Consider the following 26,107-nt stretch of genomic DNA (forward strand, 5'->3'; position numbering starts at 1 on the left):
ATCTCAACAGTTTTAAGCTACAGTACAAAGACTCATTTGTGCTCATACAAAAACATTAGCAGCTGAATCTCCCATGTATCCGTTTCTCTTTTGGCAAATTTAATTCACAAACTTTTAACGACGCCTTATAGTCTTGTTTAAAAAGGCCTCGGTGCTCTTGTTCACAGGACAGGTCACATTTACAGGCACCATGCAGATAAAGGGAACATTTAAACATGCCATTAAATACAAATCTGTGGACTCTTCTTCTTTGTATTGTATTGTAAGAATGTGTTTACATGTATGCTTGAAATCAAATCTCTCATAAATAACTTTTACACATCATGCACAAACGTTTCACTGTACGAACACAGCTGTTTTCACTCTCATCACTCTCATGATGCAAAACGAAATCTGATTTCAAATAACCAAGAAGGGGAGAGGATTCTCTCGGAACCCAAACCTATTTCCAGTCCCCAAAGAGTCTGTGGTCATAAACTCACACACTCCAACACCATGTAGTTGTAGCCTTTATCTTCAATACCATCTAAGGAATAGGAGTCTGACTTGGCATGTCCACCACGGCAAACAGCTTTTCCACAAGCAGACGTCTGCACAATGTATGAGTGACAGAAACCTTAGTCAAATTATAGTATTCGCTGCTGTGTTGGACACAGCCTCAAGGACACAGATTTGCAGAGGCATACGACCATCAAAATGCATGTTTCAGCTTACAATTACTTTACCCAGGTCCAACCTGCCTAATATAATTTTGTGTATGCAACTTGGATGCAGTGCCTACCAATTCTAATCCTTCTGCAGAAATATTATATATATATATATATATATATATTTTTTTTTTTTTTTTTCTTCATCTTCCCAAGAATTTCTTGGGGAGTTAACTGGAATCCACTGAAAGGAATTCATTATTGCATTAAATCAAGTCCAGTAACATGTTATGTATATTCAAATGTTTTGATAAAAGAGTTATATCCAAAGTACAATTAAATTTCCCTCATGGGACAGTATTTTTCAGTATTTTTGGTAAAACATACAACATCTACAGTAAAGAAGTGATTGCTGAGTTGTCAGTATTTATAGATTTTGTTCAGAGAATTAACATTTTCATGTCATTTTTCCAGCTGTTACTGTGCCCGAGGATGACCCTTCTCAAGCCAGAGCACACATTTGTACAAAAAAGAGGGGAGACATTTCAAGATCCTCTCCAGTCCTTTTAACATCTGTTCTTTTTGCTTATTCTCTGCTTCTTCTCCAATATTTTTTAAAGTGAGATTCATGGTACATATATGAATAATTCACTTGCAACTTTTCAAAAGCATAGGTCTAATTTGAGACAGTTGGATCCAGATTAAATCAGATGTAAAATATGTTTTACTAGGAGGATTAGAGGAGTGTGGAATCTATTTAACCTAAATTGTGTCAACAAGTAAGTTATAGTCTGTTAAATTAAGAGCATGTGTTCCTAATCTAAACCAGCTGGTTAGGTTTAAAACTCGTTAACGAGCCATACACCTGCAGTACCTCAGCATGACATCAAGTGATGTATGGAGACCAGCACAACTTTAGCAGTCATACAGTAAGTGCCAGTAATTATCTGCTCAACTCTGATTACAAATCTCTAATTGTTCTATAGAGGTCACTCTAAATACAAAAAATAACATCCCTCTTTATCTGCATTAACTTAAGTTATGAGATAGCATCCACATCATCATCATCAAACTTACCAGGCCGACAGACCAAAGTGACTGTTCCTGCAGGAATCAGCAGAGGAGAGCAACCAGAGGTTTATAAGCACAGCATGCAGTGTACATGCTCCGCCTGCTCAAGCTGCAACTCAGTGATGCTCACACAGCGCTGTGTGTGTGTGTGTGTGTGTGTGTGTGTGTGTGTGTGTGTGTGTGTGTGTGTGTGTGTGTGCACAGTTTAACTTTAGGGATGTATTTAGATTGCAATGCTAGTTCATACACTGTTAATTATTTCTGAGATGAATAAACTCTTGGTAATAAAAAACTAATGTAGGTTATATTAGGATATGGAAAGTCTGTCTGAGAAAATTACAAACTTTGTTTGGATGGTTTCTTTTCAGTGCTCGAATTATCTTTTTGTCTTTAAGGGGGTCTCTCCCTGCACCCTGCACATAGCCTAACAAGGCTATACAATTAAATAGGCCTAGGCTATAACTTGACACACGTACACAACAGACAGACATTTTTACAGAAATGGATTCCTTTTAATTAATTTCAACATATTATTGATTGTAATAGTCCATATTTCATTTCAATTTCGCAATACAAAGAAATAGACTAAACGATTTAGTCTGAGTATCATTCTCAATTTCACAATGAAATAAAACGTAACTCATTTGAACCAGACCACCGTCTCAGATATCCTCAGTGTCAGGCACAATAATGCATGTAGTCTTTAACTTCTATACAAGGAAAATGCACTAACTGGCAGAAATGAATAAAGCCATTGCACAGCCAAACTATGTTCTAGTCTTATAATGTACACGTAGTGATAACAACACCTGGGTGTTGAACCGTGGAAATAAATAGACGAACAATTTTGGAATTTGCACTGCGATGTTGTCGGGTAGCCTATTGACTGAATATTTGCATTGTATTGCTGACAGGTGTTTCAAAAATATCTGGGAACTTTTCCGGAGCTCTGAATGGCAGAGGATAGCTACAGATTTATTTATTCAAGATGTATTGGTGGTATTTACCTCAAAAGCAAGGTGACTTCTTCGGACTTGCGAGTGCTGTCAAATCCATCGTAGCCTATGCGGTTTGCTTACATAGCCTAGTGGTGTGGTGGTGAAGTGCAGTCATGCTGCGTTCATGAGCGTAAGCTAGGCTCAGGTCTACGTCCCGTAGTAGCCTATATTTTAAATTTTAATTTAACGTCTTTAATGGTAAGAGACTGCACATGGATGGATATTGAGCGTTGTTTAAGATTAAATTACAATGCTACATATGGCAGACACCTTCAGATATGAGAGACCCCCTCAGATTTTTGACTTTGTTGCTTTCATGGGCAGTCCTCACTCTATGGGAGCTCAGCTCCCTCTGGCTCCCACGTAATTCGAGCACTGTTTCTTTTCTACATGATTTGGCACTAATAAATCCCTATGTGTAATGCATGTGTGAGTTTTCGGAATGATTAATAAAATGTCCTAAAAATATATATATATATATTTTATAATTTTCAAAGTAATTCATGAACAAGCTAAAGTCATCTTACATCCATTCTCTTGCTGGTTGTGAGTGCAGATTTCTTAAGAAATGTAAAATGACAAGTTTTCTTCATATGCCTGAGTGAAATGACATGCCTGGAATGATGCACATCTGCAGTACAAATCGTGTTGCCCACTGTGACCCACACAGTATGATGTCTACCAGGATACATAGTATCATTGCTGGGAATAAGAATCATGTTAATCATCGTGTCCATTTTAGAGTGTTTCCATCCAATTAGAGGGTTTCTTCCTGGCTCAGCCCCACTGGTTTGGCCAAATTACAGCAATGGTTGGGAAATGAGGAGCCACCCCTCTGGATCCATCTGTGGTAGCCAAACAGACTCAGTTGTTTATTGTTTCCAGTGGGTTTAAGGCGACCATAATCAAAATTGCAGGCATATCTGTACTTCCCAAACAGCATTGTTGTTTGTTTTCTAATTTGTTTCTGTTGCTCCATCACACAGTTTATAACTGTCAGTGTGACATCTGACTCTCCTTCCTGTTGCAAAATGATCTACTGTCTGATAAAATAAAGCTTAAAATTGACACAAAACACAGAGATAGAAAAGAACATTTTAGGAAAATTGTAATTCCCTTTTATTTCATCATGCAGACTCTCATTATGTAAAGGTGTGAACAGCAGGGAAGACGTTAAATCACTTACATAAAATTACAAATATATCATTGTTTTCTCCTCTTTAGCATCTACAAATGCATGTTCTTATCTCTTTCCCCCTGTTGACCTAACAGACCAGCGTACAAAATAATAGTGGCAGAGAAATATAAGACAAAAATGATGCACAGTACAGTACGGTACACCTACAAACAAGAGACACAATACAACATACAGTACAATGAAGTAGCCTGTGCCACACACAGTAGTAACACATATGAAGTAAGATAGTGCTGGTATAAGACATAATGTGCAGACTCAAGAGTGGTTTGTAACATTTTTACACACGTTATTAACATTACATAAGCATGAAACAAAAACAAAAACATGAAATTGCACGCATGATAATTTAGAATTTAAAATGAAAAACAATAGTGCTTGTTTTAACTTTTTCATATTTACCCAAAATAGTATTTACCACTCACAGTTGTTACATTTAATTAGGAAGGGGGTTAATTAAAAAGAATCCTCATAAAATCCCCCAAAAGTGCAAAGCATAAACCAGTTATAATACCAAATAGCCACAGTGTTTTCAACTCAAACTATTTGTCAGAGTAAATGTGCTATTTAACCTCATAAAAAAACTTCAGCTGTCTTGCTTACTCTTACTGAGTAGGCAATAAGTATGAGTAACTCAAATGCGTGGGACAGTAGAGGATTTCAGTGGTTTTACATATTTACAGCATTTCTGTGGCTCACAATTATCCCATTCTTGGAATGAACAGCCTATAGCTATCACTTTTTATGAGGTAAGATTTGTTAACGGAGTGCTTTTATTCTTAAATAAAATCAACACAAGACCTGTAGCTGAATTTGAGCACTACGTTAATAATGAAGGCACATGTTTAGATGCAAGGTCATATTCCTAAAGCTTATCAATGTAACAGAAAAGCATCTTTTAGATTAGAGTGATTTTTTTCCTTCTGTTTAGATATAATGTACTTCAAGATTTGTCAGCTTCACCACATTACTATTAATCTGCAAGGTAGAGTCAATTAGTGAATAAATAACCACTTAAGGGTCACCATACAGGCATAAGTAGGGACAGTTAGCTTAAAAATCAGTGCTTACACATAATACAACCACATAGCGCCAAAATATTTACAGTACAGTACTTCCTCCTGCTCAGACCAGTCTGACCTGTGACACTCTTTCTGTATCCAGGTCAGGCCACTATTACACATACAGCAACTTCAAACCCATCCTTTAAATCTTATTAACAACAATTTGTTATTATTATTGTCTGATGTTATATATTATTCTTTTCAAGTCTTCTCAAGAGTTTTCACTGTACATGTACCTAATAAAAGTATACACAGGCAACCAGAACAGAGTTATGTTAAGGCTTACAGCCATTTTAGTGGATTCAAGTTGATGGTTTGGCTTTTCCCTGGTCCTCCACCTTTCTAATTGCTGCCTGAATCTTCGCCTGGTCTCCCAAGAGCTGTCGAGGTTTCACAGGCTTGAGGTTTTCATCCAGCTCAAGCAGCACAGGTATCCCTGTGGGTAAAGTCACACTGGCAATATCCTTATCTGATATACCTGTTGAAATAAGGACAGTAATATTATGATCACACTAGACAAATTTTCCACAATCAGGCTTGAAAACTAACAGGCATGAACGCTGTAATGAAATCCTGTTTAATATTAAGTAACAGTCAATACGTGTTAAGTTAAGGAGTGTCCTGTGGCACAAGAAGCCTCCAAAGGTTATGAGTGTGATAAAATGTCAGCATGGACTTAATAGCCACAGCCGAATGTAACATAAACTCACTGGCCTTTTTACACAAGTTCAACTTTCCATTTGAGGAACTGAAACATGTCCTTCCTAATTCAATGACTGACAACTAGAAACTGCAGCCTGTATAGTCCAGAAACTGTTGCTGAATTCAACTGAATGCATTCACTGCACAATCACAAATGCTGAGAGAGCACTGTTTATATAGCTTGGGTCAGTTCAGTTGCATACCTTCCAGGTATTTCAGCAGAGCCCTGCAGCTGTTTCCATGAGCACTAATCAGCACAGTCCTGCCTTTCCTTATCTCTGGCACCACAGTGCTGCCCCAGTATGGCAGCAGTCTGTCCAACACCTCCTTTAAGCTTTCTGCTCGGGGAAGGTTCTCCTTTGGCACGTCACAAGTGGTGTATCTGCGGTCATTGTAGATTTCCAGGAAGTATGGGTGGGATTCATCAATCGGAGGTGGAGTGATATCATAGCTCCTTCTCCACAACTTCACCTTTTCCTCTCCATGTTGTAGCGCCATCTCCGCCCGGTTAAGGCCAATCAGGGAACCATAGTGGCGCTCGTTCAGTCTCCAGGACTTGACCACGGGGACCCACTCCTGACCCATAGCCTCCAGCACCAGCCATGCTGTCTGGATGGAGCGGCTGAGTATGGAGGTGAATACTAAATCGAACTTGTAGCCCTGCTCCTTCAGGAGCCTACCACAGTCCTGGGCCTCCTTCACCCCATCCTTGCTTAGCTTCTGGTCAACCCAGCTACAGAAACGGTTCTCTTTGTTCCAGGCCCCCTCCCCATGCCTCAGTAGAAAGAGTTTGTACTTGGACATCCGAAGCGCCAGCAGCAGAAACCTGCACACGTTCAGCAGAAATGAACAGAAATGAACAATAAAGTTATGCAGTTAGTGATACCTAAAGTGAAACTATATCATTTTAATACCATTAATCTTCAGCTTACAGTGTATTGCCTCACTTAGTCACAGATCTGTGTGTGTGATTTGAGATCAGGAGCAGGTAACGTTAACGTTAGAGGCAGTGCCAGTAAAAGGTTAGAGGTTGTCTTAAAAGAGTGACAGGCTAAAGGCAGACAGCTACAGCAATTGCCCTTTTTAACTAGCTTTATTCATAGGCTGGACACAAGAAAATGATAGATAACGTTAGCTCTACTATGCAAATATTTAATTGGAAGCTGCTGCAGAGCTTATTAGCAAGCCTGAGAGAATGGATAAACGTGTTGCTATGCAAATGAGCGTTAGTACAGTATATATAATGGCCGCTCAGACCGAGGTAGACAAGACCAACGTATAAAAAAAAAAGAGTAGTCACTCCAAAATGATCAAAATAGTGTGAACATTTCGTCTTACCTTGTTTGGGTTTAAAATCCGGCCTAAGAGTGGCTAGTTCAGTCGTAAGTGTTGACAGTATTAGTGGCCGGATGGTAGGGGAAGACTCATGAATATTCATTAGGGAACCCATCCCTGAATGGCTAGTACTCGTTGCCTGCTCTGGTTGGGTTGGTTAGGTGTAGGCAAGAGGAGGGTTATGTTTAGGCAAGTGGAGTGGGATTGGTTATGGTTAGGGTAAGGATGTCAGGGCGAGCCAATCAGGGATGAGTCTTCCCCTACCATCCTGCAAAAAAAAAACGTTGATGATTGGCATTCCGTTTCTCAAATCAGAATGTCGCATATCACAAGTGGGCGGTACCTTCGGCAAATTGTATGCCCATATTAGGAGTGGTAGTAACTGCCAGGCACGTTCACCGTGGAGGACGAGGGGGAAGAAGGGGAGTGACCGTCATCTCTCAACCATGGATGTATTGAAGAGGTACAGTCCGCTAGCTAGCTAACTGTTGATGTTTTGATTGTGGTTCACAGTTTGGAAAGGATTTATGGTGTTTGTAGGAGAAGGACAGCAGTTTAAGAGAACTGAATTTTAGGCAGAGGGAAGGGACAGTTTATGTAAGCTTGACGTTGACGTTACCCACCTAAAACTATGCAGGTGGGGAGAATGTAGCTAAATCAAACTTATGTCAGTGTTTAAGTTCTAAAGGACAAAAATTATCGTTTAACCACCAGTTTTGGGTAAATACTGCCACATTGTTGTTCACTCCAACATAATGTACATTAAAACTACTTCAAAATTAACAGTTTTTGAATGTTTCATTTAAGTCAGGTTTTATTGTTTAAACCTGACTTCAATACATTTTATTGCTGCGTTACTTCGGTCCGTGTACTTGGTGGCCAACGGATTTTCGTTTTGAAAGGAAAAAAACAAAAACGAAAAACGGCCAGTTTCCCAATTACCATTAGTAAATAGGAAAACAAAAAACGGAAAACAACCCATTATTCGTTTTTTGTTTTGATATTAAAAAACGGAAAACGAAAAACAATCTCGTTATCCGATTGTCTTTGATGTATTTGTAGATGGAACTCGGAAATTAAAATACGTGTGTATAAGTCGTAGCTGTCGGTACACGATCCGTTCTGCCTGCACGATCCGTTCTGCACATGCGCAAGATAATACTGTTTTACGTATCCATACGACCTGCACGATCTGTTCCACGCTAGCCTATGGCTAGCCTCCACCGGGAAGCTAACGTTAGTTTAGCTAACAGCTAATTCGGCTAACCGCTAGCTGACAGCTAGATTCAGTCTAAAATAACGTTAACTCAAACGTAATGGGAAAAGCAGGCTACAGCTAAATTAAGACTTCACAGTAATAACAATAAAGACAAGTATTGAGTGATTGTATTTTAAATGAGCACAAGTAAAGTAGAACTGACGTAACAGCTGTTATATATGTTAGGTGTTTGTTATATATGTCAACGTTTATTTTCAAGTTTTATTTTGAGGGTCTTTTAAAGTTATTACATGCTGTCTCAGCTAGCAGTTAGCCGAATTAGCTGTTAGCTAAACTAACGTTAGCTTGGCTGTCGACCGGAAGCGTGGAACAGATCGTGCAGTGTCGTAAATCCTCGTACAACCGCGCATGCGCGAACATTTTGCGCATGTGCAGAACGGATCGTGTACCGACAGTATTCCTTAATTTTGCATTGGTATTTTTTTCGTGACCCGGAAGTTACTCCCGCCACGCCAAGACCCGCCCTTCAATAGCATTTATTGGCCAGTACCGCCTGTAAGATCCGTTCTGTGCATGCGCATAATTACGTAGTAGAAAACTAACAATGTCCCTGTGCGATTTGTAACTGTCGGTACACGATCCGTTCTGCCTGCACGATAGACTGTATATAAGTAACATGTGTCAACACTTTACGACCAAACATTACAACTTTTTTATTAAATCTTTTTTTATTAAATCTTTATTATACAATAGTCATAGCTACAAACATTCGAAACTTGTCACTGATCCAAAACCGTGTAGCGACATCGTTGTTGTGTTGTTTACGTTAATGTTTTTACCTAATACTTCGTCTTGACTAATAACCATAGACTGTCTATTATTAATGCGATTAAGTGTAAACGTACATAAGTGTCCTTTTGAAGATGGGATGACAGCTCTCCCAGCCACCACTGCTGTATACCACTATAGTAGCTACATGCTAACGGTCATCTTAGCTGGCAATGTTGTTAAATTCTCCCCATTTCCGGGTCACATTCCTGCTGAAACATGTCCGATTGTGTAGTGTTTGGTCCGCGATTTTTGACGTTAGAAAGTGCTGCTTCGTTCCACTACAATCTAACGTTAGCATACTCATAGCTAACTATTGTAGCTGCATGCTAACGCGACATAGCGGAGCATATATAGCTAGCTATGTACGTATGTAGCAGGACTTTGTACCGTAAAAAATCACCAATAAAGGCTTCTAAACCAAATACTAAACAAATACAAATACAGGAAAGTGACCGGAATTAGGGGTGAAATGTCCAGCATTGAGCTACATAATAGTTTGCTAGGAGTTAGCTGGTCTCTCACAGAGATCTCATTTGTAGCCCTGTTTTTACCTGATACTTTCATAAAAGTACAAACACAGTGAGAGGTATACACATGCTTAAACTTTATTTAAAACATGGTTAACCTGAAGCAGGACGGAGTCATGACTTATAACACCAAAGCAAGGCTTCTAGCTCAGGCTAGCTAGCGTTAGCAAATTACCTTCAAAGTTGCAAAGAAATGACGAAACGTAAAATTTGAAGCCTTTATTTAATTTGCTACATGGTGTTGTACTGGATGGCCGGACGACCCTCCGTATATCATTAACAGATACTTTAGGCAACTCCAGCAAACACCTTGTAAACTTCATCTTTGCCATCATAACGGTCTACTGTCACTGTCTAATGTTTTCTTCCGGTAACCGGGAATGTCCAAACATCCTTACGCCAATGCGTGCATAGAGCTGTGAAGTTTGCCGGTGTTCGCGCAAGCGTAGAACTGATCAGGCAGTGCACAGAACGGATTTTACAGGCGGTACGGATCGGGTACTGACAAAGGAATAAGATTTATACACAGATTTTAATTTCCCAGTTCCATCTACAAATACATCAAAGAAAATCGGATAACGAGATTGTTTTTGGTTTTCCGTTTTTTAATATCAAAACAAAAAACGAATAATGGGTTGTTTTCCGTTTTTTGTTTTCCTATTTACTAATGGTAAATTGGGAAACTGGCCATTTTTCGTTTTTGTTTTTTTCCTTTCAAAACGAAAATCCGTTGGCCACCAAGTACACGGACCTACTTCACACACTTGCCTTTGTCATTTAAAAGGACAAATTGGTTTATTGATTTAATTCCACGTGAGATTGGATTTAACTTAACCCAACTAATAAATCTCAACCCCAAAACGTAACTGTTCACCTTGAGCTTAGGGTTAGGGAATAACTTTATGGCTCCAAGTGGCATGTACGTTTCTGTAATGTGACTCTACAACTGACCATATAGGATTGGGCTATATAGATGATAACCCCATATCACAGTATATAGCTGTGTTTTATATATCAATAAAAAAAAATGATTATATAGGCTAATACATTTTGGAAAACCAATTGAGAAATTGTAAATGGGTAAAAAAAAAATCACATGGAAAAAATGACAAGCAAGGTTGCTAAATCATAAAATATGTAATATTGTTATAAAACAGCCCTGATATTAGATTTGCAACATTTGCACACAATAATGTAATTCACCAGAGATGTTAAAGGGAAAGCTACGACAAAAATCTCTGACAGTGGACAAATTTATGATACAGTATATCAGACGATAACGTGATTCATATTAGTATATGAATACATCGTGCTGTAAAGAGATGAACAGCATTCCAGTTTAAGACACAGAGGACCATTCTTCTCTGAGCAATGTCATTAACATTTTATTATTTGATACACAATTTATAACACTGCTTCTCATCATAATTTCTTAGCTTAATGCCACATTCATTTTCCAGGATGCTCACTTTATTTGACTCCATGAACAGCTGACTGCCAACCTGGAATGTGTATTCTCTCAATCTAACAGAAACATAGTTTTTCTTGGGAAAGCACACAGATACACAGAAATGTTCATGTTTTATGTTGTCATCTTACTGTAGGCCATGCTTCAAAATACACTTTTGTTGGCAATACAGGCAAAGTATAAATTGTACAAATGTTGATAATTGTAGACAAATCTGCCTTTTCTTTGAGTCTTGCCTGTTGTATATTATTGTAGCTATATATAGCAGAGGTCAAAAAGTAAGATCGTAACATTACTAGAGGTGAGCCAAAAGTGATATTGTGTTCATTAATTCATATGGAAACTAAAAACTACAAAAGCAATACAGTGCTATAATATATACATACAGTATGTTTTATCATAATCCATCAGACATTATGTAAAAAAAACTATATGTATTATATGAATTATCATAAAGGTAAACACCTTAACTTTTATCATTTTCACAACCTACTTGTTAACCTGGTCTTAATGTCATTCACTGTCATTATAAAGTGAAAAACAGTCTTATGATCCACTGCTTCCACCTGTTTTAGAGCAGCAAATCTTTACAAAGTAATTCAGCACAAACTCTACTGCCCACTATTAAACAGCTTCTTTCTGCCCTCCATACCAGACATGGCGTCCACGTTCTTACGCCAGTCAGTCACTTCCTCTTTCTGTGGGGTGAATAGATGAGGATTTTGAATCAGCTCAGTCTAATTAAAACATGAGTACTTGTAGTCATTTTGTACACCACAAATAGGCATACAACATAGGGGAATATAGGAATTCATGCTTGTTAATATTAAAAGAAGAATGATATTCCTGCACTAAACATTGTACCCTCAGAACTGTACTACTGCATTCTTACTTCCTCTTTTTTGAAACAAATTAAACCCTTCTTAGGTTGTGTCAGTCTACGTTTTAGTTAATTTAAAAGCATTTTAGCAGTGCATTTTCTATCTTTAGCTTTAGCATCCTAGATTCAATCTGCTATTAGGTCAGCAATCTGATTTTTGTCAAATGTGGGGTCAAAGAGTTAAAATGAAACCTGCACTCTTGATGCAACCAATGTGTAATGATGGTGCAGAGGTAGTCTCTTTAATCAAAACTTCCAAAGCTTCCTTACCAAAACTCGGACTCTCGAAATCAGCCCTAATACTACAGTTAGTGGACTATCCTCATTGAAAAAAGTGAATTGAGTTAAAGTGACAGCACATAATATGATGTGTGAGTTGCAGCCAGCAGCCCTTACCTTCTCCTCCTCTTTCTTCACAGTCTTCAGGTTGGCCTTGAAGTCCACAGACTCTTTGACCTTAGAGCCCAGCAGAGCTCCCAGCATGGCGTCAGCAGACACCCTCACCCTCTTCAGAGCCGGTCTCTTCATCTTGCCCTTCAACTCAAAGATCTTCTGAGACAGGTCTTGTATCTTTTTCCAACACAAATGACAAACCAACCCTCAACATTACCTTAAAATCTCCCAAATCCCAATGAATATTGTTTACATACAGTATGCATCCCTTAAATTTGTGTAAAAAATGTATAGAACTCAAATGGTCATTCACATATGTTACATACCTCCCTGCTATTTTTCGTCACTTTAGAATCAATGTCGTACCGCTCTTCATCAACCACATCAATTTTCTGGTGTAGCTCTTTGCAAAGATTCTGTGGACAGAACCCTTTAGTGTATTAGGCGGTTAAGGACCAATTCCTGAAATTTGTTTGACTGCAACTGGTCTGGATAACTTCATTGACACACAGTAAGAAACCATGCACAGAGACAGTGCAAAATGTGTACAGGCAGTGTACCATATATAATAATACCACAATATTGATTAATATAAATACATGCCACATTTGTTGTAGAATTTGTATGATCCGTAGATTAATCCAAGGACTTGGATGCTGTGGATAATTTTCATTGGAAGTATTTTCTAATGGTTCCTATTAAAACTGACATTGAGGTCTGCAGATTATTCTGACTAACTGAGACATTGTTCTTGGCAGGATACATTGCTGTTGAGGTTTTTTTAATGTAATTCTTTAAAGGTTTAAGCACCGCAAACTCAGTTTCATTCACCTTGATTGTATATAGGTGACAGCAGAAGTCTCAGTGACAGATATCTCAGAAACCAAAAGTAATTGCTTGTGGCCAGTACCACAAGGAGGAGGTGGGGAAAAGTAATTTGCATAAAGTGTTTAGACAGTTATGTGATTTAATGTTGACTTCCTTTAGAGTCAAAACCAACAAAAAAAATCTACCTGTAGATCCTGCAAAGACAGGCCTGACATTTGCAGTCCTGGGACTCTCTCAGCGAGGGTTCTCTCTCGTTCATCTTTTCTGACTTGATTTTCATTGTCCAGCATAGTCATGGCCTTCTTTAGCAGTTTGGTCTGGTGCAGATACATGTACAGAATTAGACCTCAGTCAACCAGACAATTTATGGTTTACAACACTTAAATAATGTAAATTCTTGAACAAGATTTTTACAGTACTACCCAAGACTAACACACAGTTACACATAAAATACCTTCAGGAACAGTCTGCGCGATGCACTGATCTTTGGCTTTGGTTTCTGGAAAAGAAGACATTATACGTGGCAAAACATTTCACATATCCAACATTCATTTTTCTGTAGTGTTTTGCACATTAGTCATGTCATGGTATGATTCAACAAACACAAAAATTACATAATGAGTGGAATATGACTTAATCCTTTGTTTTTAACTTTTTTTCCTAGTGATTATATTGTGTAAAAAAAAAAATATATGTACATTGTGTAAAATAAGTGTTAAATCAATCAATTCCACATAAAGTCAAGGCACATATTTGTGGATTTGGAGTGCAGAATATGTAGAACAATTCTAATAATCCAACTCAAGTGCAGTTTTTAGTCCTACAACTGATGCAATGAATTCATAACTGAAATTATGTTTCAGACATTTTAGTCTTGTCTGTCACAGTAGAATCAACTCACCGAGGACCTATCCAGTTAGGAAAGCGGTGTCCATATTTCAAGAAGAGAAACAGAGAAAGTGCAATTACATTTCTCGAATTTCACATACTAAAATTTGAATCACCGTGCAGTGAAAGTAAATGAAACATGAGTACTTACCCTTCAGACATGGTTGCAGTTGTATGTGTCTCCCCCTGTTAAATCTATCTTAAAAAAAGGAAGAAGACCATTTTTTTTTACATAACAATACACATACAGAAAAAATCTAAATTCATCACATCTGATTGAGAAATCGTACAGTATATACTATAGGTTGCTGCTCCATACAGGGGACACAAACAATCTATGACATTGTCTAAAGGTCATTGGCTTAAAAATACTTTCTCAAACAAAGACAAAAATACTTAATACTAAGTATTTTTACTAAGTATTACTACTAAATTAGCACACATGTAATCAATCAAGACCAAAAAGGACAGGATTCATGTTGTTTTTTTATCATAAATATTGTTAAATATAAAAAATATAACTTTTCATTTAATACGCACAAACAATTTCAATTCCAGATCTTTACATTGATATGACACTACAACATTATAAGCAATGGGAATAGGTTGCAAAGAATACGAAGACATAAATCAATTCCACATTGTGATGTGTTATTTCTAACTTGAGCCAGCTGAAAGAAAACCTCTCCTTCCTGACTCACATGTAAAGAGGTTCCTTTCTAAAATGAGATAGCTTTAATTTGATTTAAAAAATGACATTCAGTTGTAAGAAATGATAACTACGTTAAGATAAATGCTGTTTTGGAGTACAAAACTCAGCCTTGTTTTTTAATGCTGATAAATGTATTATGTTTTCTCAATTTTTAGCACGAGTATTGTAATACAAAGCCTTCATTTGTTATTTCATCCCTTCGTGTTCTGTAATATTTCAAAATAATACTCCTTACCTTATGGTGACAAATACTCACAGGCTTCTTTTTCTGAGACGGGAAGGACAGAATCAGGGTAGATATATAGATTCCAGCGCTCATGTGAGTGGCTCACTAAAATAGACCCCCTGTCCTCACCATTCTTGCACTGTGCCTCTTATATCCAGTATGTATGAGGTGTGAAATCTTACTGGCACTGTCCACCTGTGATGCTTTCTTAGTTTATCTGTCTCCTCAAGAAGGACAGGGGCAAAGTTTGAAGGAGCTTTACTCAACATTATGTGTGTGAAATTAAAGTTGATCCACATACAATCCAAGGCGATTAATGAATTACACTGGGGCGCTCTGGTAGCTCACCTGGTTGAGCGTGCGCCCATGTACCAAGGCTCAGTCCTTACCGCAGTGGCTCAGGTTTGAGTCCAACCCATGGCCCTTTCCTGCTTGTCCCCCTCTCTTTCCCCCCTCTCCTGTGTCCATCTGTCCTCTCAAATAAAGGCTAAAAAAAGTCCCAAAAATAATCTTTGAAATTACACAGTGGAGGAAAACAATGGCAGGATTGGGATTTTTTTATTGAGAGAACACTCGTGGTTTCATGTTTGGATCACGTCCATGAACCAAATATGAAGATAACATGCTTTCACTGCAATAACCTTAGCAAAAACTGCAATAATAGCCAACACATTTTGAATGTCTGACAAGCTGGATGGCAATAAATTATAGCACATAACACACTAGCAGTTGTTAATTTACGAGGGACAAATAAGTATGTTTCTCCACAGTCACCATATTAGACTGTAGGTCTGAGTATCCTGTGATGGTTTGAAATAGTTATGCTGCCATCACAAGGCTGCAGAGGAGAACTTCTGCAAACAGTCACTGCATCACTAATACAAAGCAGTTAATGACAAAAAACTGACGTATATTGATTCAATATCAGTATAATTAAAATGTTCTGAAAAATAATAATTTAAAGAGCACTTGAAGCCTATAGTCATATAGTCAATATATGTTGTCTTCCCTTTATTTCTATAAGATTACAAAAAGCAAGACTATCCTAGTTTTAAGGGTGTTTGTCCTACCTGCAATTCATAAATTGATTTAGTATAGGTAGGATTAAGGTTAAGAATTTATTATAGGAAGATCTCTTAAACAAAAGTAAACGTTTCTTTAGTTGCCGGAGGCGTCAAACAGCTTCTTCCTGCCCTCCATACCAGACATTGCCTCCACATTCTTACGCCAGTCAGTCACCTCCTCCTTCTGTTGGAAACATAGCATATCACAGACAAACAGTCAAGATAAAACAAGTCATTTCACCAAAAACAGTGGTTACCTGAAGGTTTCCGAGACCCTACAGCAAAAGCCAGGCTTACCTTTTCCTCTTCCTTCTTGACTGTTTTGAGGTTGGCCTTGAAGTCGATGGACTGTGAGTGTTTGGAGCCCAGCAGAACGCTCAGCATGGCTTCAGCTGAGATTTTCACTCTCTTCAGGGTCGGCTTCTTGAACTTACTCTGAATCTCAATGATCTTCAGGTTCATGTTTTCAATCTGTCCAGGAGAATCAATTGAAAGAAAGGATTGTGCTGTTGCTATTCTACCATTGTGAGTCAAGTACACCATATTACCCTCACTGCTATTTATTTATTTATTTTTGTGTTCATTTTTATGAACACAATGTAAAGGAAACATCCCGAGATTCCTAAATTCTTCCCCCCACTTTTTCAAATCCATATATGGATTTATGACACTGGAATTTATCAAAAACACATGTGTAAATAATCCAAAACTGTGAGCAAATGTTATGTAATGTCCATTTTTCTGGAGCTTTTAACCAAAGCTTGTAGTCTTCCTCAGCTGATGGTTTACTCAGATGAAGATGTGGTTAAAAGCTAATAAGTAGACTTTGTGTTAGGATTTTTTTGTCAAACTCCTAAATTCTTTAGATTTTGTTGTGGATATACTATACTTTTCTAAAATGTTTAGGTGTAGGGAACAACTGTGTTTGTTCTAGTAATTCCTCAAAAGATAGCAGTTCTTTAAAGATTGTACCAACCATACAAACACTCTACTTTACAAAACAGAACAAAAAAGTAAAGCATATTTTAACAATTACTGGAGAAAAATCAATAAAATATGCAAAGAAAACAATTGTTAACCGCTACTTTAACCCATGTTTGATAATCTGTGGTTAGGAAGTACTATGTGATTGCTCAATACCCCATACATATATAGCCAATCTTGCCCAAATGTATTACTGGTCTAACCCTAATATAGAATATAAATGTCGCTGTATCTGTTTTTGTGTTTCATTATATCAGTGCAATTATCAGCTCCAAACAAATTAGCAGTTCATATTTCACTGCCGTGTTTAAGCCAGTTGAATAATGTGACTCTTGACTTATTATGGAGCCTGCTTGTGTGCTTAAGACAAATCTCAAATTTTCAATTCCATCCGAGCTTACTGTTGCTGTAAAACAAAAATGTGAACTGTGAGTCACTGTTTGGTGCTATAACAAAGCCACAGAGTGCATCAGGCTTTATGCATAAGATTCTCTTATGTCTTTGTGCTGCCACTGGGAGGCAGTGTTTGTTCACTTTCCGCTCTTTCATGTTGTGACCTCGTCTTCATAGTAAAAACATGGGATGCAGTAACTTTACAAACATTTCCACATGCACTGATGAGCAGCTCACCTCCTTGTCATTTTTGGTCACCTTGAGGCCGATATCATACCACTCCTCATCTACGACATCAATCTTGTGGTGCAAGTCTTTGCAAAGATCCTGTGAAAAAAGAAAAGACACCCCCTAGTGGTATCAGAATAAAATAATAAACTAAAATAGAAAAAAATATATTAGTTAGAGAGGGTGTACTGGAAGATTTAAATAACGTTAAATACCTGAAGCTCTTGCAAAGACAGACCAGACAGATTTAGAGGAGGAACTCGTTCTGCTAGAGCAGCTTCTCTCTCCTTCATCTTCTGCTCCTTCTCCTCCTGCAGCATCTGAGCAGCGACTGTCAACAGTCTAATCTAAGGGAAACAATCAAATAATAGATGAAAAGGTTTTTTTTTTTTTTTCAATGTATTGGAATCTCTAGACCAAATAGATCAAAAGTCTTCATACATACCAAACAATTTCATTAATTGACATGGTAACCATGAGTAAGATACATCCTTTAATAAAAATATGTATACATAAATAACACACATGTAAAAGCATAATGCAATTCTAAATAGACATCAAACAGTTTTCTGTGGTTTATACAAAGTTATGCACTCTAACATCTTAAGTCAAATTCTTCATAATATATAGATTCATAAAACATCTCAGACAAAGAAGAATTTACCTTCAACCCCAGCCTTCGAGAGGAGGAGATCTTTGATTTTTTCTATAATTTTACACATAAAAAAATCATTTAATACCACCCATATATACAATATATGGACAGCACATTTGCAAATATGATTTTTGGGCGTTAAGATGATGTATGATAGATACTCACAGGTCTGTTGGAGCGTTAACAAAAGAAAGAAATTACATATCAACATAATGAATACCAATACATAGTTGTACAGTATACAATACTTTTAAGCTACCAATGAACACATTAAAACAAACCAGAACTGATAATACTCACTGATCAGCCATGATTGTCTCAAATTCCCGCTCTACAATTGGAAAAGTAAAAGAAAATGAAACGTCTCTTTGCAGAAAATGGAAACAGAAATATTTCACCTTTTAACACATTTTCAATTGAGCTGTAGAGCTCAAGACTGATTATCTTTTTAACCTCTCTGGTCAAAGTATTTCACCCACTCTAAACATTCATTGGCCCATTAAAGCTGCACAGTTATTTATGTTCACTGATTGTTCCCCTGGTGCAGTTGGGTTGGATTGGAAAGCACATTGGAATATTATATGAACCAAACTGTTGTAGTTCACATTTTGCTTTCATCATCAAAGAATAATATAGATGGACTTTTTTTTTTTCTCCTCATTTAAATGAAAAATCTGGAGAATTCAATGTAATGCTATTACAAATACAAATTACGTTTGCACAACTACATTAAATAATAGGTTAAGTTCAGACTTTGATTTGCTGTTTCATATACATGCATTAGTACAGGATACAAACAATAATAACAAAAAGTACTATAACTTTAAAAGCATTTGTGTCATATGCAAAGTTTCAAAGTGCTGGGTCAGTGGTCGTGTTAACATAACTCACAAGAGTCTCTGCATAGGTGACAAAAAAGGTGAATGGCCAGATAATCCACAGGCATGTAAACTGACAATGTTCAACTTGATCACGATATCCAAATAAAACCACAAAGACAAGACACTAATCTGAATTAGAGTTTTTAGTCAACTGTTAGTTATTGTTTTAAACTTGTAGCATGCTGAGAAGTTATTCCTTATTTACACATCTCAGCTCAACGCCTCAACATGCCTACCACACCAAGTTTACTCTAATCCACGAGTACCAGAATATAAGCAACTCTGTACCTTCTTGAAGCCGAACAGCTCCTTGAGCCTCCAAACGTGTGAGGGAGGCAGCAATTGACTTTCTGAGGGAGAAAATACTATCAGATTTATAGTGTCAGTGCAGAGTGTGAATGGCTCACTAAAATAGACTCCTGTCTGTCCACCAACAGTGACATTTACTGTTGCACATAGCATCTCCACAATATCAGACAGGAAAGGAGGTAATAAAACTTCATTTATGGGCTTAAACATTTGCGTATCTTGTGTACTTTTGACAACACCTGTTGTTGTTGGAGGTGACACTGACAATTTAAAGAGACATTACCCACTGACCGACGTTAATGCTGGGTCAGTGTCACACATTCACATTTGACCGGGGCCAACTTGTTAGAGTTTGGATCAAGTTGTTAAGGAGTCAAACTGAAGGAAGAAATCAACCTAGCGTGTCAGCATGCACTTGTTCTGCATCTTTATTTTTAGAACAAACAGCACAGTCCAAATGTGAATCTGGACCATCTAAAGATGTCCATCTATAGGCATCTAATAGTTTCACCAACTGAGACTGAAGAGGTTTTTAACAGCCATATCACATATCTGCGTTTCTAGCGACCACATGCTATTGCTTTGTTCATGTCAATTTGAAAATTCATCAACAAAATACATGGAAAACATTGAAATTATTTTTTTGAGAACTTGAGAGTTTTAAAAATGATTAGTTCCATACCCTTGCATCAGTTCGAATGGAGTACTGTTCTTACTTTCACCACATCATCAGAAAAGTAAGAAGCATTTTCATGTTCAGTGCACATCTTCTATCCACCTTGCTTGCATGTGTGTGATGGCAGACTATAATAGCCTGATAACATTGCAGGACCACCTTTGAGGTAAGAACAAAGCCAAAAGTTAGTCATGTTTTATTTATGGGAGCAGAGGAACAAGGACAGGTGCTGGTCAGGATTTGATGGTTTGTAAACTGAGCCAGCCAGAGTTCAGTCTGCGTCATTGTTGTAACAGGGAGTCAAATGGCTCAAAGTGCTGCGACTTATGCCCTCACGTAAGGATATTTAGGCAGCGAACGATTAAACAAGAATAATGAAGTACAATACAATGGGGTCAAATACTATTTTCAGATCACTTCTTGTAGTACCCTGAAGAAGGCCATTTTGTGCCGATTCGCGTGGGTTGCTGCCCAGTTCTATTTTCAATGTAAGATTTCGATATTAACTAGCCATTTAAATAAAGAGAGCACCTTCATAATTTGTTTTTAACTTTCAAGCACCCCAGACTTTTTTTCTTCTTTTTTTCTTCTTCACTTCTTGTAGTAGTTGCTGTAAAGGAGTATTTAAACAATTTAGTATTGCATTTTTACACCAGAGACTAATTAGAATGGACTAGAATGGTCAAAACTGATGCAGAAGAGGCCGAGATATCCCGTTAGTCCCTATAATGGGTCAAGCTCCAACAACACTGGAAGCCTACATTTCCCATATTGCATCTAACAGCATCTACTTATTATGTTGCATTCGCACAATATCAGCAAAACAGTGTTCATGCTTGATTACCTCCACTGCTAACCTTGTATTCACATCAATCAGATACTTTTGTGGTCTTATGTATTCAAATCAGTTCTTCAACAAGTGAAAATGGATACAAAACCGTGTATAGCTTCTTTTAAATTTGATGAATTGATTGTTTAAGGGCAGAAATTCCCGAAATCTTCCTCTCCAGGGCTGACAAACGATATGTGAACGTGTACACAGCATTAGATCCCTGTCACGTAAACGTCCTTATCTTTGAAACCACCAGTTTGTAACGCAGATTTTCTGTCACTAAACCCAAGCCGAGTAACCCTGATGACATCACTATGACATCATCATGGATTAATTTATCACACTTGACAAACTCTTGGCGGTATGTAACTTTTTAAATAGGCCAAGTAGTTCTCGCTTTGACTAGTTAACTGACTTTTATGTGTAAATCAACCCTAACCCTATTTTTTTTTTGGGGGGGGGGGGGTATTTTTGTTTTAAAAATGTTTAAACAATTAGTTGATAATTGCTGATTAATGAATCAACTAATTGTTTAATTTCTAATCATTGTTTCTAGCAGTAGTGTTGATTGGTACTTTGTGCTCCAACGGCTCCCTTGTTGCTTTACTGAGGGGTTTACTGCAGCCCTGAACCTGCGACCTCTCTTATTTTTGGACGTTCACAGTTTTTAATATGAAAGTTACGTCTGCTTTGATTTACAGATGATGATATAACAACTTCTCAGCTGCTGCTGTCGACAACCTGGAACTATGAATGGCTGATGTTGTGTCCCAATCTAGTGCATAATAAAGTAGATGAAAAGAAGTGTAGCATCAGTTTTTTGTGTTGATCAGAAGTATTTATTATGAGGACATAAACCAGGCATTTTAAGACACACAGCAAATCTCACTATATGCTTATCTGTAATGTAAGTGTAGACAATTTAAAAAGTGCCAACACCACAAAACGACAACAAAATGCAACTGATTTATGTGCAAAATATACACAATTCCTTTGAATTCAAATATTTTTGCATATTGCAAATGGTGTATATACAAGCACTATATATACTTATACACTCTTATGCATACACTGTTGACTATTGTAAGCTGTGAGAGTAACTTTATTTCCCTCTCTATTCTTGTAAAACAGCATTTGTATTTAAAATGTCCATCAATATAAACTCTACTGCCCGGCATTAAACAGCTTCTTCCTGCCCTCCATACCAGACATGGCCTCCACGTTTTTACGCCAGTCAGTCACCTCCTCTTTCTGTTCATAAGAAGAAAATAATTCTCAGTGTTAATGTACTTAACACCCAAAAATAACATGAGTAATACCACAGCATTGTGCCATAATTCAAACTGAATCTGAGTTTAAAACCAAGGAGTCAACTGAGCCTGACATAATAATAAAACCTTTAAAAACAATCTGCTGTTACAGTTGCCACACTTACCTTCTCCTCCTCTTTCTTCACAGTCTTCAGGTTGGCCTTGAAGTCCACAGACTCTTTGACTCTAGCGCCCAGCAGAGCTCCCAGCATGGCGTCAGCAGAGATCTTCACCCTCTTGAGAGCAGGTCGCTTCATTTTACCCTTCAGCTCAAAGATCTTCTGAGACAGATTTTCAATCTGCAGGAAACAATGAAAAATGTAAGTACAAAGTACACAACATAGCCACCTTTAAAATTCCAATAAAAATAGTTTTAAAAATGATTAAAAAAAAACACACTCAGTAAGGCAATTCATTCGAAATGTTGCTGGTAAATTATAATGAAACTGAATGTGAACAATTAATGCTGCATCTTCGCAATGTTATCAAGAAAAAACAATTAGTAAATCCTTAAAGTGAAAACAGAGTTAAATCCACATGTAAGTCAAATGAATATGAATAAACCTGTACCTCCTTGTAATTTTTAGTCACTTTGGCATCAATATCATAGCGCTCTTCATCTACGACATCGATCTTATGATGCATATCTTTGCACAGAGCCTGCAGACAGAGAGATATATCATATGTTTTGAACATGTAATGATAACCCTGCAATCCTCTGGGGTGTTGCACATGTCTATGTTTTTCTGTGTGTTGATGCAACACACTCGTAATAAACGTTGGAGCCCCATTGTCTTTTATTACTACTGTGTAGATTGTTACACCCATATTAGTGGTTACTTGTTATGTATTGAATGTGAAACAATATTTTGTCTAATAGTATGCTTTATTACCGCAGGCCCTTCATTCCAGCAGCAGTCAGACTCTTTAAGCCTTGTGTTTTCCTCTGGTCAAATTGACCCATTTTCAAAGTTTTTACATCAGAAATATGGGTTTCTTTCAACCAAATTGCCCAAAAATAATTGTTTAAATGGTTTCAAAACAGTATCCTGACTAAACTTTGACATATACCCGTCTGTGATCCACTCAACATCCTCTGATCTTAACTATTAGTCAAAATAATTCATAATTTCTGGTGAGGTTTTAAACTCAAAAATTAGGTATAACGTCATATAAATTAGGTTTATTGACCATGAATTAAAAAATGTTTTGAAAGAAGTGACAAAAACTTTTTAAAAGCGTCAAAATAATCGAAAAAAGCAACACAAACATCGGAAAAACAACAAAAAAGTGTAACACTTTACTTGAAGGTATCTACATAAGAGTGACATGACACTCATGAACACATGAACCCTAAACCTAACTCCAACCCTAACCATAATCCTAACCATAACTTGTCATGACAAAAACCGAATGACTTACTAAAAGAAGCGTTATGTCATAAACGTTTGACTTGTTATAATGTTTATGACACGTTCATGACAGTGTCATGTCACTCTTATGTCGATACCTTCAAGTAAAGTGTAACCAAAAAAAGTTCATTTTCAATTTTGACCCAGAAGGACAACAAGTTCATGGTTGACGTGATGACAACACAAGGGTTAACACATTTTAATGTAGCACTGCTAGCTGTTTCTGCAACATGAGCCATCACTTGACAATATTCTGCACTATGCATATATATTTATTTATTACTCTGTGTCACCTCCTACTGTGCATTATTCCATTTCTATTCATCAGCACCTTATCTCATCTGTGTATGTATTTTTTACCTGTCTGTTTTTATAAGGGTGTTTATAGTGTACATACTATTACTATTATTACTCTTATTCTATTTTTTCAATTCCCTATGTCTATTTAATGTGTATTTGTCTTTTTCTGATGTGTGTGTGAATTTTTTTGAGCTGCTGTAACAAGGGAATATCCTCAGTGTGGGATTACTAAATCTTATCTTATCTTAAAGGTTGCTCTAAATGAATGTCAGCTAAATTCCCAAAATGTAGCACCTCTCCTCTAATGCACCTACTGCATTGCATTTCATTGTAATATGATTGACCTGCACATACCTGAAGGTCCTGCATGGACAAACCAGATAGCTGAAGTAGAGGGACTCTCTCACCCAAAGTGGCTTCTCTCTCCAGTTTCTTTTCCTCATTCTCCTTCTCCAACATCACAGCTGCAATTTTCAGCAGCTTGGTCTAAATTTAGAAAGAATGATTAACTTTTTGGCACAGATCACTGTTGTTTTGTGACTTAAGTAGTAAAGACAAAGAAGACAATACCTTGAGAGCCAGTCTGCGAGATGCAGAGATCTTTGACTTTTTCTACAAAAAATCAGCAGAGAAGTTTTACAGTTATACAAAAATACATACAATCAAAATTAAGATTTGTTTTATATAAGCTACGCTAATTATATGGATAACTTACCTGTCTATGGTGGATATGATGATGTGGATAGGAAAAGAAAAAAGATTAGAAGAGTTAGTATCAACATGATAAAGATCCAAAGAATGACTCTAATTTTACAAATAATGATTTACATGAAAAATCACAACTTACCCTTCAGACATGATTGGTTTTTGTCTGTACAAGTGAAATAATAAAAGTAAGAAAAATGACATTACTTAGAAACAGTATTAGTTGCAATAGTAGCAGTACATATATGCTGTATAGTAGTATTTTTCCTGTTTAACATGTACAAGATGTGCTATAAACACTCAGCTTTTATAAATGAAGTAATATTTAATTATTTTGTGATTCATGAACCAGGATTTATTAATACTACTGTTCATATGTTTATTCACCTCTTGTTGACTGGGCCAGAGTCATCCAGACTTCGGTATGGCAACATACCAACACTAAGCCTTTTAAATTAGGAACACTGCATGTGTCAGTGCTGCAGATTGTTGGAATGATATTCCTTTTTTATTACCAGTTGGAGTTGATCCAATTTTTAAGGCAGCAGGAAACAATCAGAATTAGCTTTTGCCAAATAAGACAAATATACATAGCAAAATGTAAGTGGATCATCTTTGAAATAACAACTATTTCCAAGTATTAGAAAAGCAACACGTAAACCACTTGTTTTATCTCCTTTGTTGTGCTGGGAATTAATTCCCCTGAAGATCCTTGTCACCTCTCTATTGATTTATTGAATCCACGTTTCGTTGGCATTTGTTAAAATTATTAAAAAATATTAGGTTTGCCAAAGTGCACATAACCATAATTACTTGATGAGTGAATTGAAACATTATATAGATGAACTGAATGTGTCTTTACATTAAATGCATACAATGTACAACAAAGTAAGTAGATATAACGATATAACTTAAAGATCAAACAGTATTAACTATTTTACAGTACATGTGCACGTTTATGTTTTTCCATCGGCCTAATAAGTTCCCTGCTGTTCTTTAAATTATTCCAGATAAATGCAACAAGTGAAATTGTATAAGCCACATATCATCATTATAAAAATCAACATACCTTTCTTATCTCTGCAGAAAACCTGTGAAGTTGAGCAGTAACTCTCTTTAAATAACAAGAGGAAAACTCAAGTCAAATTGAATGGCTCCTATGGCCTTCTGTGAGTGGCCAACTAAAATAGCCTCCTCTATCCTGACAGCTAGCATACTGTGTATAAGTACACTTCTACATGGTATACCCCAGCACCAGGTTAACACCAAGGGCAGCCAGTGATTAACATGTATGAATACATCATCATGATTATCTCTGTTATTGAATAGATGGAAAATAAAAGATTAATCTGGGAATTTAAACAAACCAAAGAA

At 37.0% G+C, this 26,107-nt stretch overlaps 4 protein-coding genes and 1 long non-coding RNA gene across 9 annotated transcripts; 1 reads left to right on the forward strand and 4 right to left on the reverse strand.

Annotated features, from left to right (window-relative positions):
* Positions 1-3,801: 3,801 nt before the first annotated feature.
* On the reverse strand, positions 3,802-7,100 carry bpgm (2,3-bisphosphoglycerate mutase). Of its 2 annotated transcripts, none has more exons than XM_031283283.2 (3): positions 7,016-7,100; positions 5,881-6,503; positions 3,802-5,453 (listed from the first exon to the last, which is right to left on the reverse strand). In XM_031283283.2, exons 2-3 carry the CDS (start codon positions 6,479-6,481, stop codon positions 5,278-5,280), a joined length of 777 nt encoding a protein of 258 aa, XP_031139143.1. In that variant the 5' UTR covers positions 6,482-6,503; positions 7,016-7,100; the 3' UTR covers positions 3,802-5,277. The 2 variants fall into 2 exon arrangements, with proteins under 2 accessions (XP_031139143.1, XP_031139144.1); XM_031283284.2 differs by lacking the exon at positions 7,016-7,100 and adding an exon at positions 6,592-6,652.
* A 192-nt stretch (positions 7,101-7,292) lies between these two features.
* LOC116038625 lies at positions 7,293-22,664 on the forward strand. 2 transcript variants are annotated; one of them, XR_004102145.2, is made up of 3 exons: positions 7,293-7,475; positions 12,357-12,498; positions 22,465-22,664. It is a non-coding gene; the product is annotated as an uncharacterized LOC116038625 (long non-coding RNA). The 2 variants fall into 2 exon arrangements; XR_004102144.2 differs by lacking the exon at positions 22,465-22,664 and adding an exon at positions 21,708-21,810.
* tnni4b.3 (troponin I4b, tandem duplicate 3) lies at positions 10,959-15,173 on the reverse strand. Of its 2 annotated transcripts, none has more exons than XM_031283151.2 (8): positions 14,994-15,173; positions 14,198-14,245; positions 14,060-14,066; positions 13,613-13,657; positions 13,344-13,475; positions 12,657-12,746; positions 12,334-12,507; positions 10,959-11,755 (listed from the first exon to the last, which is right to left on the reverse strand). In XM_031283151.2, the coding sequence occupies exons 2-8, from the start codon at positions 14,206-14,208 to the stop codon at positions 11,669-11,671; spliced, it is 546 nt and encodes a 181-aa protein (XP_031139011.1). In that variant the 5' UTR covers positions 14,209-14,245; positions 14,994-15,173; the 3' UTR covers positions 10,959-11,668. The 2 variants fall into 2 exon arrangements, with proteins under 2 accessions (XP_031139011.1, XP_031139012.1); XM_031283152.2 differs by having other exon boundaries at positions 14,198-14,241; positions 14,994-15,117.
* Positions 15,526-20,203, reverse strand: LOC116038623 (troponin I, slow skeletal muscle-like). Its single transcript, XM_031283153.2, has 9 exons — positions 20,181-20,203; positions 19,478-19,539; positions 18,609-18,639; positions 18,474-18,477; positions 18,318-18,359; positions 17,869-18,000; positions 17,663-17,752; positions 16,346-16,519; positions 15,526-16,232 (listed from the first exon to the last, which is right to left on the reverse strand). Exons 1-9 carry the CDS (start codon positions 20,186-20,188, stop codon positions 16,143-16,145), a joined length of 633 nt encoding a protein of 210 aa, XP_031139013.2. The 5' UTR covers positions 20,189-20,203; the 3' UTR covers positions 15,526-16,142.
* Positions 21,823-26,064, reverse strand: tnni4b.2 (troponin I4b, tandem duplicate 2). 2 transcript variants are annotated; one of them, XM_031283150.2, is made up of 8 exons: positions 25,803-26,064; positions 24,876-24,899; positions 24,744-24,747; positions 24,599-24,640; positions 24,383-24,514; positions 22,887-22,976; positions 22,442-22,615; positions 21,823-22,257 (listed from the first exon to the last, which is right to left on the reverse strand). In XM_031283150.2, exons 2-8 carry the CDS (start codon positions 24,884-24,886, stop codon positions 22,171-22,173), a joined length of 540 nt encoding a protein of 179 aa, XP_031139010.1. In that variant the 5' UTR covers positions 24,887-24,899; positions 25,803-26,064; the 3' UTR covers positions 21,823-22,170. The 2 variants fall into 2 exon arrangements, with proteins under 2 accessions (XP_031139010.1, XP_035859348.1); XM_036003455.1 differs by lacking the exon at positions 25,803-26,064 and adding an exon at positions 25,121-25,233.
* Between the last annotated feature and the right edge of the window lie 43 nt (positions 26,065-26,107).

This window comes from Sander lucioperca, chromosome 7, assembly GCF_008315115.2.
Source record: "Sander lucioperca isolate FBNREF2018 chromosome 7, SLUC_FBN_1.2, whole genome shotgun sequence".
Taxonomy (NCBI): Eukaryota; Metazoa; Chordata; class Actinopteri; order Perciformes; family Percidae; genus Sander; species Sander lucioperca.